The 13,206-nt window shown below is 42.8% G+C and overlaps 1 protein-coding gene across 1 annotated transcript in view; it reads left to right on the top strand.

Annotated features, from left to right (window-relative positions):
• LOC146970653 (SPRY domain-containing SOCS box protein 4-like) overlaps positions 1-13,206 on the top strand; it is a 55,127-nt gene that overhangs the window by 16,580 nt on the left and 25,341 nt on the right. Inside the window, exon 2 of the mRNA XM_085804130.1 lies at positions 1,099-2,074. Within this exon, the coding sequence (XP_085660256.1) occupies positions 1,342-2,074 (733 nt within the window). The 5' untranslated portion in view covers positions 1,099-1,341. The remainder of the gene's footprint in view (positions 1-1,098; positions 2,075-13,206) is intronic.

Raw genomic sequence — 13,206 nt, 5'->3', positions numbered from 1 at the left:
GTGTTACTGACTCTTTTCCCGTGAACAGGAAGCAGCAGTTGCTGTTCCTGGAAGAGATCACTACGTCAGCTAAACCCGCTCAAAACTCTGTGTGAGATGATCTTTTTTTTTTTTTCTTTGACTATGTGACATCATATGGTGTTAATTGAAACAACAGACCATCAAAACAAATTACATAAAACTGCATTTTACCACGTATAAAACTAGAACAAAGAGGTAGAAGGTGTGTATTCGCCATTGTCATTATTCATGTGTAAACTTACATGAAAACATAATTAAGATTTTCATCTGTTCTTTTAACAAACTCAATTACCCAATAAACCAAAACCGGAAGAGAATTGAATAGAAACTGATCAAAAACATAAGTAAAACTAAAAACACCCACATAGGAAACTAATCTAGTACACTGGAAATTACATGAAAATGGAAATTACACTCTAAAAATGAAACCACAATATTATCCCATGGTTGTTGCTCACTAGAATTTTTTATTTTATAAAAAAAATATATTGCAGAATACAAACTGTTTGCTACTGTTATTTCTCTGTAAAGCGTGAGAGGCTGAAGTCAAGCTGACTTTTTCATCCCTGTTACACAGTGGACTGGATGTAAATTATTACCTGGTGTTTTTGTTTTCCTCCTGTTATGTTTATATTTTTGCAGACTCAGCCAGCCCTCATTAAAATGACATTAGCTAAATGAGGGAGAGCGCCAGCTTCAAATCTGGGCAGTGTTGTACTACTGGGGAATGCATGTTAGAGTTGGTATAGGAGCCTGAGCTTGTTGGGAGGATGCAGGATGAGTCAGAGGAAACTAGTGTGTATTTGCTCTATGTGTGTGTGTGTGTGTGTGTGTGTGTGTGTGTATCATCCTGTTCATTGTTGATTCCCACTAAGGCAAAGCCACACAAAATCTGTGAAACAAAGATTTGCCAACAACACTTGCCATCAGTCTATTCTCTCATACTTTGTTTTCCCCTCTTTCAATCATCTCCCCCTTGTTCATTCTCTAGTGTTTTCCAGTTTGCTGAAAACAAACAGTTACAGGGGTTAATATCTGTTTTTTAATCTCTTTTTTTTCTGGTCCTTCTCTCAACAGGAGTGTCCCCCCAATCTGTCTATCTGAGGATATTTGTGGCATGAAACCAGATCGCACGCATCTTTCATTCATCACCTCCTCCTTCATCTCCCTCCACCACACTCCAATCAGGAACTCTCACTCAGCCCCACCGCATTGATGAGGTAACGTCGAGCTCCACGCAGCGCAGCACACACCTGCACTATCACCACCCTCCCCCACCTCCAACCCCCTCTCCTTCTGACAACCCCTTCCATCGCAGCCATGGGCCAGAAGATTTCTGGCAGCATTAAATCGGTAGACGGACGCGGGGAAAGCGGCGGCTCCCCGTCCTACCGGCCCTTGGCTCATCGCCGGCAGCACCCGGAGCTGAGGGGCCCGGATTTCTCCAAACCCCCCAGGCTGGATCTCCTACTGGACATGCCGTGCGCCGGACCGGAGACCCAGCAGCGTCACGCGTGGAACCCCGACGACCGCTCGCTCAACATCTTCATCAAAGAGGAAGATAAGTTGACATTTCACCGCCACCCGGTCGCTCAGAGCACGGACTGCATCCGGGGGCGTGTGGGCTACACCAGGGGTCTCCATGTGTGGAGGATCCACTGGCCCGCCCGACAACGAGGCACCCACGCCGTAGTCGGGGTGGCGACCGCGGAGGCTCCGTTACATTCCGTCGGGTACACGGCGTTGGTGGGGTCGGACTGTGAGTCCTGGGGCTGGGATCTGGGACGGAACAGGCTGTACCATGACAGTAAGAACCGGTCCCACAGCTCGCTGCCGTCATACCCTTGTTTCCTGGAGCCGGAGGAGTCGTTCACGCTGCCGGACTCTTTGCTAGTGATACTGGACATGGACGAAGGAACTCTGAGCTTCATGTTGGAAGGACAGTATCTAGGAGTGGCGTTTAGAGGGCTGAAGGGCAAGAAGCTGTATCCCATTGTCAGCGCTGTGTGGGGACATTGTGAGATATCCATGAAGTACATCAACGGCTTGGATCGTAAGTAACATTTACGTATACCACACTACAACATACTGTATAGGACTTTCACATAATAAGAGAGCGAAACAGATCTGCTGAATCATCGGGGTCATTCCTATGTTCCCACAGCCCTTTGGTCCCACCATTGGTTGGGTTTAGGCAATGAAGAAAAGAGTTGATTAAGTTTAGTAAAAAGACCCGGTAGAGGAGACAGGCCAGATAGATAGAGTCCAGATAGGTAAGTGTAATGAGGCCTAATTTTGTGAAAAATCTTAGAACTGTGGGAACATAGGGCCATGGGAACATAGGGCTGTGGGAACATAGGGCTGTGGGAACATAGGGCTGTGGGAACATAAGGCTGTGGGAACATAGGCATGGACCCGAATCATCCTCCTACATGTCAGAGCCACAGTTAAATGGCAGTTAACACCAAAACAGGAAAACCAACTGTGGTAGTCCACTTTTATTGTGACATGTCACCACACGTCTGAGATTGTGTTAAGATTAGAAATTACTTGCGTAATTCTGTAAATTCAGAGGTTGTGTATTTGATGTCCTCTGTTTTGACAGCGGACTGAGTGAAAGTTCAGGAGATTCCTTCTGTTCCGCAAAAAATTCGAGGTAGTGATGAAAACAGCAGGACGGGCAAAATCTCCTCATCATGCGGTGTCATCTTGTAGCATGTGGTCAGATCTCTCAAGATGAACAACAGAGATGTGAAAAAAGTCTGTCGTCAGTGTGAAGCCACTGAAACTTTTCCGCTTAGCTCAGTTGTAAAGTTGAGTTTATTATAATAGGCCAATACTTTAAAAGAGCTACAGGACTCATTACTGGGTCTAATTTTACTATTATTACTGGGGAGTTCTGGGGCTAGGTACCTGATGTAATTATTTTCTCATATGGCCCTTACAGGTTATCAACGCTGTAATTTTGGCTGCTTCAATTACAGGTTTTTGTTTGAGCGCCATCACTTATCTTTGCTGTTAGAATTGTTGTGTCGTGAGGTTGTTGTGTCTGCCTAAACCAGCTGTGCTTTACAGTGGATTTGAGAGGGCGAGGAGTTCAGAGAGAGCAGTTTGCAAACGTCCAAACTCTGCATGCTTTGGGTTTAGGTATTTGAATATGGCTTGCCCTGCTCTCAGGAGACTCTGGATTATGTTCCGATACTCCCACTGTCTGTCTACATGAGTGCGTTATGAGAGAGAAGAGACAGGCTTTTCCTCCCCTCCCAGTCTAAACAGTAACTCTTTGAAGAGCTTGTTAGAAAAGATCTTAGACACACATCATGGACACCAACACACATGGACACACACCTGCCAGGAAGGGAAAGTGTGTGTTATGAAAACACGCTTTATGATCTGACTCGGGCCGACTCCCTCCCCCTCTGTTTGCAGAGCCCCATGGGTGTTATTTGATATCACAACAGGGTGTGTTTTTGTCTGTAACCCTGCTGAAAGCTGAGAGGAAACCCATCTCTCTCTCTGTAGTTTGTTGCGTCTGATTTCTCTTCACCCAGTCGCCACAAATGCACCATTAAAGTTCTCTGCTCTCGTGAGTCACCCTGACATCAGGAGCCTGTTGTTGATACATAACAAGGGGTCATATGCCTCACATCAGTCTTAAATGGGATGTTTTGCTCTTTAAACTGCAGCTGGTCATCTAGGATATGAATCAGAACCACAAAAAAAACAAAAAAAAAACACTTGGCTGCATTCAAGACTTTAATTTCTTAACCTCTAGTTAAGTCCTGACTGCTTCCACTTGTGATGTTTGGTAATCTCTGCACTCTTGGCTTAGTTCAAAGTACATACTTTGGCTGTTGAAAGCACCTCACTTCAGCCATTTTCCATTTATAGAGCCATGTGCTGGATTTCACGGTGAGTGATGGGCCACCTAGGAGAATACGGAGAATATTGAGTCTCCTCAAAGGCCCCATTTCTACAAGCATATAGACTTGTGCTGTGAAATGAGGTTTGACTGTTGAAAATGTGCAAAAGCTTAATGCAGCGGGGGGAGAGTGAAGGTTGAAAGGCTCATCCTGATAGGTGTAGCTGAAGGAAGAGGAGAGGATGGAGTTTGTGTGAAAAGGGCCGAGGCAGGAAGGGAGAAACGGACAGAAAGTAAGGCAGCAAGAACATTTAAAAATGCTCATTTCATTTGAAATAAAAACCTTGTCAAACGAGAAAGTGGCACAGAGACATTAATCTGCATGTGTGCACAAAATATCTGGCGCTCGTGGTTTGGTAACAGGGATTAATTGCAGGCTTTCTAGGTGACTTAATGTTGCTGCTTTGCCAGCTGAAACATTCCGATAACCTGCAAGTCACAGTAACTTTACACAGATTATTCAAAGACACGCATGTACCATCATGCCCTGTCTTAACGCTGCCCCAAAACAGTTCTTGTTCTGTGGAGCAGTTCATACTCGGACAGTTACATTGAAACACAGATAATAAGCCACAATAGCTTCCTCTCCCTATAGCTTTCTGTTCCCCTCAGAGGTCGATGGAGGTCAATGGAGGGAGAAAAAGCATTACATTAACTCAAATGAACCGATTTCACCACAGAACGTTGCAGTTTTATACAGTGGTGTAACGTGACTCTAAAACTGTTGTCTCCTGTTGGAAATTACCGTCTAAGACAGTTTATTATGTAACTAAGCGTTCCGAAACTCATAAACAGAATAAATAAAATCATGTGTGTATGTGGGCGTGCAAACAGACGGAGACAAAGCGTTTATTGGGAGGCAGGCCTCAGGTGGGGGAAATCCACTTGGACCACCAAATCAAAAACAATACTTTTGCTTTCTCATTCCATTCACACATGAGCACATTGGTAACTGAGAGGCCTTTTGGGTTATTAGTGCTCCAGTCGCTGCTCCGAGTCTGACACAATGACTGCGGTGAGAGTAATATCTCCAGATCTCATTCAGAGGTGAGGTAAACAGCCTCGAGCGTGTTCTCTTTGTTGCAGAGTAGGCAAACAGGGTGTGATTACGGTCTGTGTGGCGGCTTCGTTCAATATCAGTTTTGAATTGGATTGGCTCGTCTGCCCCACAGATGACTCGGGTAGTGAATGAAGTCATGATCGCTGCTTGCCTGTGAGCGTATGAATGGGTGTGAGTGGTAAACCAGCTACACTGTATGTGGTCAGCTAGTCTTTAGACGTAGTATCATATAGCTGTCTTTTGAAGCTCTTTGTTTCCCCACAGTAATTGCTTAGTGTATCATTTTTGAGATGTGTGCGAGCCTCAATAAGTAGAATGTGTAAATCTGTTCCGTGTGTGAATGTGTGCGTCGGGGTTTGTGAGAGCTCCTTGGGGTTGTTGGGTAACGACTTTATCTAATAGGCCTTCCTATGAGAAGCGACTATTGGATTGTTTGTGAATTATTGTTGTGAGGGGAAACGACACGACTGCAGGGTATTAAAAAGAGATTTATAGAGGAGGCTTCTCCTCGCCACAAACTGTTTGTTTTTTCTCATCGCGCCGGGCTCAGGCCCTGCTACACCACCGGCAGTTGATCATCACTTTGCTCCATCTTAGATCATTGCTCCCTTTCCTGCAGTTAACACAACGCGCACCGGTGAGACATAAAACCAACAGCACTCCAGGACCCGGTGGTAGTTTTGGGAAAAGCACACCGAGCAATCAGGGTCAGATAAGGAGGTGTAATAAGCACTAATGCAAATAAATGCTGAGTGAGGCTCAGACTGCATTATACTGTAAATGTGATGTAAATTATTCATCCTCCCAGCGCTGGGACTTCAAAGAACTTCTCCTCTTCCATCTAGACGTGATCAGATGTGTTTGCCAGATAGAAGATAGTTCACTTATGGTTATTACCACACGTGTAACAGGTTTATTTTGTTATCTGGAAGCAGACTCATCTTATTCTGTATATCTGTGCATGTCCCTCTCTCTCGCTCTCTCTCTCTCTCTCACACACACACACACACACACACACACACACACACACACACACACACACACACACACACACTGATCTGTATTCTCTCTTGTCCTGTCTCTGTAATTGTACCAATTAGCGGTGCTTTGATTTGCTACAATGGGAGCTGTCCTAGCTACAGCCCTGATGTGTGCCACTTCCTCTCTTTCTCTTTCTCTTCCTCTCTCTTCTCTTTGTACTCGAGTGCACATCACACCAAACTCCACTGCACAATCTGGCAGTTTAATGTTGCCTTCCTTATCAGCTAATGTACAAGCCACCCAGAACATCATTTCAGACCTTTTTCCGAATCATTAGGACTCGCTGCTGCTCACATATCACTGTTATCATGTGAAAACCTTATAAATCCAATTTAGGGGGCTGGTTTAAACTTCAGTGAAAAGATTACAAAATCATTTTTCTTTCTTTTTTTTTTGGACCACTGGTGTGGTGTCAGGCCTGCTTTTATTTTTATTTTTTCCCCATGAAATGTTCTTTATCCAACAGCTGTAAAATAATTCAGTTTCAGCCACTGGACAGCTCAGCTGACCAGATGACAGGAACGATCATTGCTGTCTCAGGGAAGGTTAAGGGAGCAAAAGAGGAGAAAACAATGTGGAACAGGGAAGTTGGGGGTAAAAAAAAAAAAAGACGAGAAGACAAGTGAAGTGGATGACAGGGAGAGTGACAGAATGGAAGAAGAACTGGCAGAGAGAGAGCTACAGCCGTGAGAATAAGTAGAAGCAGGGTAAGATCTAAAAGTAGCAGCGAACATACTGAAGTTTTATGAGGAGAGGGATGGAGGCAGAATACAAAGGCGTTAAAGGGGAGTGTTTGAACAATAAGCACAGAAAGCAGAGAGCTAGCAGAGCTTCAGAGTCGTGTGGGACGATGTGAATGAGGCAGCGTGACACTGTCTGACACTCAGCTGATCAGCTTCCCCAGTTGACTTAGGAAGGGAAATTGTCATATATCAACAAAATAAAAATTCTAAACTGCACTGCAGCACATCCACATCTCTGCATCGTCACTTGTTGTGCTTTATGTTTTAACTGCGCTGTGTGGAAAAATGACAAAAACACATAAAGGCGCCGGACTTCCAAGTGTGCTGACAGAAACGTGACATATGCAACGTGACACACAGACACAAATACTAACCCCGAGTGTTCACAGGCAGGGATTAATTCATACTTCACAGTTAAAATCACAACCACAGGCTCATTCAGTCGTCACATTCCAGCAGTTCTGTCAGCGAGAAGTGACCCACTTTTTGTTTTTTTTCCTCTCTCCTGTAAGCCGGCCTCTGACCTCCCTCCCTCTTCCCTACTGTTTAGTCTGCATCACATGAGCTTACACACTCCAGGTCAGACCCAAACCAGCTGCTGCCGCCGCTGCGCTCAGCCACCCATTCACCAAAACTACAGAACACTGACATCCATTCATGGCCCGCTTGTTTACATGAAGGCCGTGGCACCCACAGGCGCCATGCTTTAGTTCACCTCAGTATAGAGGGTCAGTCTGCTTGGTCATAGTCATTTTGTCTCTCCCTCTAGAACACATACAGTTGTACCGGTACAGATGAGGCCTACTAACAACAACTTATGTCAGTTATGTTGCAGTCTTTGAGACTTTTAGTGGCTTAATACAACAGAAGAGCGAGCAGTGTATTTGTTTACAGCCAAACATGAGTAGGGAGTTGATACACAACTGCCTATCTAATAAAATATTGTCTATATTATTATATTAAAATATCTGAACTTAGTTCTTTCTGGGTTTGTTGTTGCTGCTGACACCATATATCAACTTACATTTCAAATATTCATCTTTTCTACAATTTCTATAATGATTAGTGTAGTTTTTCTTCTAGAGAGGAATTTGGGGATACAGTAAATCTCAAGAAAACATTTGGTCAGTTGCCCCATTGACACACTAAGTCATGCAAATATTTTTGGTTTTATCTGCTGAGGTTTTGAGATATTCATCCCTTAGATTTCTCCCGCTGCTGTGCTCAGAATGAATGTGAAAAAAGAAATTGTATTTGTGCTGCTCAATGCACTGAAAAATGAAAACTGAACAGCAACACGTCCTTCCAGAAACAACTCCGCTACTGCTTCTCTACAGAGGAAATGGTTCCAAATAAAACTGTCTACCAATTTCCCAATAACTACCAGGGAAATGGTTTCTGGGAAAATGCTTTGGTCTTGAGTTTTTCAAAGTCATTTTTCAGTTTGTGAAAATTCCTGGACCGTAGCACATAAAAATCAAAACATGTATGTTTGAACAGCACAGAAACAAACAAACCTCAGTGTTACGCTCAGTTCAGTCCTGCTCAGTTTTTGCCTCCCGAGTTTCACTTTGTTCCATTACAGGTCAGTCAGTGTTTGAATTATAAATCTTCCTGCTGGACTCAGTGACTCAGCTTTCTAGTGGCAGCCTGGCAGTTAGCAAGCTAGAGTTTCACACTAACTGCTGGCTGTACGATATGTGGGTCAGTGGGATAGTCCTTTAGCTTAACTTAGCTGCTAGCCTCAGGCGTGATGCAGGCTTGCACTCTGCTTTTTTTTATGCTTCCCTGATTCGTCTCCCTCTTCTTTTCACTGTCACTGTGATTTTTTTTTTCTCTTTTTTGCTCATTCCCTTGAAGTGTTGCACATTTAGAGAAGCCATCAGAAGCTCCTCACCAGAGCCCACGCACACAAACAAAGGTAGACTGTGAATTTCTTCCACCACCCAGCTCTGATCTTGAGTGCCTTGAACAAACATGTCTAGCTATTCAGCTATTTTCAGACTGGACTCAAACTCCACTTGGTGCTTGCACCTGCACTAAAAACCACACCAAACACTTTACAGATGCTAATTGTGCTCATTTTATAGTGGTAATGTTACAGTGTCTTATTTATTTAGCAGCTTAAGTAAAATTGTCTGAGTGGAAGATGCAACAACAGATATTCCACTCAAATGAAATGTCCTCATCGGATGGATTCCTCTCTCTTTGCAACTGTGCCTGTACCTGCAGCAGCACACCAAAAAAGTCTGAGACCGGCTGCTGTGAACCTGCACTACAGGATTATGTGACACAGAAAAGACTCCTCAGATGTGTGTTTGAAAGTGCCGCATGTTTCCTTCATCATCCTCTGCTTTGAGATCTAAACACACTCGGCTCCTGCAGGCAACAGTGGTGTCATGTCAGTGCACTCGTGATCAAATATTTACAGCAGAGATGAATAGAGAAGTGGGGGAAAGGAGACAAAGAAAAGCTTAAAAGATAAAACAAGACAGAGAGGAAGGAAAAGAAGAAGAGGACTGGAAGAGCCGGTGACATTAGAGAGAAAAAAAGACAAACATATGAAACACAAAGCCTGAAAAGTCCAGGGAGTGATTTATATACACTGTGTCGTAGGTTTTCGGGAAACCAGATAGATGTCTACTTAAAAAAAAGACAGTATTAATAAAGGAACAGGAGGGAGTAAAGAGAGAAAGAGTCCACACCGGAGAGAATGTGAAAAGATGAATACGACTCAATAGATAGACAATGAAACCGAGGTGGCAGTGAGGCGTGAGATCGTGATCAAAGCGTGGCAGCCTGAATGAGGAGTGACAGGGACAGGATAAGAAAAGACAAAGAAAAGAGAGACATAGAGAGGAAGGAGACAAGAGGGACAAATTGAAAATCGTGTCAAGCGACTGGTGTCACTACTGTGTAGATCACCTGAAGTGATAGGTGATGGAAGACTGAAGGAGGAGGAGGAACTGGGTGCTTATCAGGGGCTGCAGAGTTAATACAGACTGATCGATGAAGGTGAGAGTGCTGTAATATGATTTATTGATCATTCTTGCAATGTTGACTAGCCTACTACTAGAACATAATGTAAATATTTGATTTAAAAATGAAGCATAACATATTTTTATTTAAACATGAAGGAAGTATCACAATCATCATGAAATCATCATTAACAGAAACTGTATTTAATTATCTATCTGTATCATTTAATATCTATATCAATAGCTTAAGACCTACAGTCTATAACTGTGTGGCTGCTAATGTAACATGCACATCTGTTCACAATTACTGTAGCCTGCAACATTAAAATCAAGACTGACATTATGATAGTGATAATCCACTACCTGCAGAAGATTAGTTTCACACTGATGTTTTATTCAGAAGCTTGAGACAAAGTTTGGAATTACTTGTCCTGGAGAGTTTCCCCAAAATAGAAATGTTGCTGTTGACCTTGCCAGAATAGGCAGCTCTTATTCTGTCAGACCTGCTGTTAAGTGGTACCTGAGCCAGAGTTGACATTTCACTCAAATTGGTCATCTTAAGCCCTGAGAGTACATTACAGGTGCAACGCTGACCTGATTCAGCTCCAAAACCTCAGACTGGATCCCCAGATTGTGATTTAAGTGAAGTTTATAGGAGACGTGTTTTGGGCCTGATGTGGCCTACTCTTGGATGAACTACACCACTTTCCGAAAGGAGGATTAGAAACGCTCTGGGAATCTGCTGTTTACTGCCAGTGATTCGGTGGCAATAGGCACTTCTGTTTTTCTCCGTTATCACTCATTTTTCCTGCGCCTTTTGTTTTGTCTATTTTCAACTCTTTGATTCCAACACATTGATACACTTTATTGATCCATTCCAGCTTTTACGAGCACCCTGAGGCCAGCGCTGTGTGTGCACCTGCTCTCACTAATGAGCACCAACACAGGTGTCTGGCATTAATCTTCTTTCATTTACTGCAGGATGTAATGTCAATAACAATGTATAAAAAATGTTTAAATTTATCTCAGAAAACCACTTTTTAAACAAGGATGATTTATTTCTACATTAATTCACTAATTTAAGTTACACCCAGCACAGAAAAAAAAGTGACACGTAACAACAGTGATTCACTGTCTCTATAGCAACCTGGCTGCTAACACCTTCACCTGAGCACCTTGCAGATATTTAAAGCTCCACACTCAAGGCTTTTGTACCCCGCAAAGACAATACATTTAGAAATGTGTTAAGAACTCAGCAGCCTCTTCTCTAATGTACACAGAGTGGTCGCTATTGAGTTATGAGCAGTTAACCAGCCATCTGCTATTGACTGGTCATCTTCGTTCCTTGTACACATTCTTACAAAAGTAGGCTGATATGTGATGTATTGATTAGTTTGTCTTTTGACTCAGATTCATCTTCATTTGAAAAAGCCAGATTGTCTCTCAAACATTTGCTGCTCTGTATGTTGTATGTGGATTAACCAGTGTCTTTTTCTACTGCAAAAAGAAGCGCATATAGAAGATTCCGGGTTTTGTTGGGTTTTTTTTTTTTTTAAGATAACTTTGTTTCATGTCCATATGACAAGGCCTGCATGGTCCAGATTTATCACTGAGGAAGTAAGCATAGTCGTGCTTCCAGGCCTAGTTTTCCATTTCTTTTTACTTTTTTATGTGGGAAACACATGTTAAACAAAGCATTATTCATAGCCTAGAGTTTTTCACATAGTTTAAAACATGTCAGGAGAAGAATAACAAAGGGCTCTAGAAAAATGAGTGTGATGTATTCCAGCACCTGTTCTTTTAGGCCCATCTCTCTCAGATGATATTCAGTTTGACATATTATGTAGTCAACATTTTATCTTTAGACATCAATCATGCATGTTGTTTTGCAGACACTGAGCCCATTAGATCGGCTTCTTATAGTGCATTTGTCTCTCCATGCCAAACTTCCTGTAACTCTCCAACGAGTCCATGTGCAACACCAAATCTACTGTTTGCTTTCTGCCAGTCCGTACAGTGCCAGGCCTGCTAGCTTAGTTACCAACTGTCGAGTGCATATTTCTACCCCATATTATTTATTGTTGAAAAAAAAAAAAAGACAGAAACTTCAGAAACACACCTACAGTGCAAAAATATGAAATACCTCTACACTGCATCTTTTTTCCGCTGATATTAGCATTAATTGCATAATCTCCATTTGGCCTCTCTATTTCAACACTGTGTTATTCATATTAACATGATAATATAAAACCTGTTCTATAGAGACTCAGAGAAGAGAAGTGGATGGAGATGGAGGATAATGAGGGATGAACAAGCAGAGATTTAGAGGAAATGACTGATGAGCTCAGGTTAAGAGGATGAATGGATAAAAATGGACTAGAAAGCCTTTGTGGGAGAAGAAGATGGAGAAAAAGCACAAAAACCTGAATACTGGTGCTTTTCTTGGGAGGTGGGGAGTCACACACCTGGGGGACCTGGCGGTTTAACAATTCCCATCTGTGCTGCCTTACAGTAGGCGTGTTAAAAGCACTGCTATTAGTTCTATTAGTTTTGTGTAAAGCAGTAATGCCGCTGTGCCTTGGGAGACACAGAGAGAAGATGAGGGACAGAGTGAACTACCACAGAAACGCAGAGTGATTTCACACCTGATTATCGTCCCATTTCCCCCCACCTCTCTGTCAGGGCCGATCCATTTCCTCTAATCTGTTCCACCCAGTGTGTGGATGTGTCTGTGCGTCATGCATAGGTGCCGGTGGAGAAACGTTGTATTTGCATTGGGACATTACCTCCGTTAGTCAGTTTGAGACTCATTTTAATGCAATTAATTTCCCAAAATACATTTAACACATCAGTAAAAACCTTTTGATGAATCCGTTTTGCTTCACAGTCACTTATGCATCACAGCACCAGCCACTTAGGATTCAAAGAAAAAAAGTCCAGCAGCCGAAATCTTTTTTTTTTTGAATACCCATAAATCCCATGTTTAACCCTGCCACAGACTAGACTGTAAGTCTGAGGCATTCTTTTTCCAGACACAGAGTGCCTTCTTTGGAGGAGGGTTGTTACTCAGATAGAAAAGGAAAAAGCTATCACCTGTTCCTATTTGATATATAAAAAAAAAAAACACCTACAGTACCGGCATGTAATGTTTGTCACTGTGGAATAAATACATTTGAGAAGGAAACGTCAGGAGATGTTTGAACATTGACCTCAGAGCGCGATTGTTTTCATTTATTAAATCCGCCACCAGCACACACAGGTCCAGTATTACAGTATGACCGGGGCGATCCAATCACCCTCTATCTCTGTAATAAACGAGAGCAGTAATGAATGAAAGCAAGATAATCCTCCCCGGGTCTCAGTCTCCTTCGCTCTTTGTTCAGGAAGCTGTAAGATTGACCTCTAATCAACACTTCAATTTGGTCTCCTGACATTACCAAT

Source organism: Trachurus japonicus, chromosome 17, assembly GCF_045865225.1.
Source record: "Trachurus japonicus isolate A0001 chromosome 17, Traja_1.0".
NCBI lineage: Eukaryota > Metazoa > Chordata > Actinopteri > Carangiformes > Carangidae > Trachurus > Trachurus japonicus.
The sequence above is the reverse complement of the archived record's forward strand: the minus strand, read 5'-3'. Positions and strand labels throughout refer to the sequence as shown.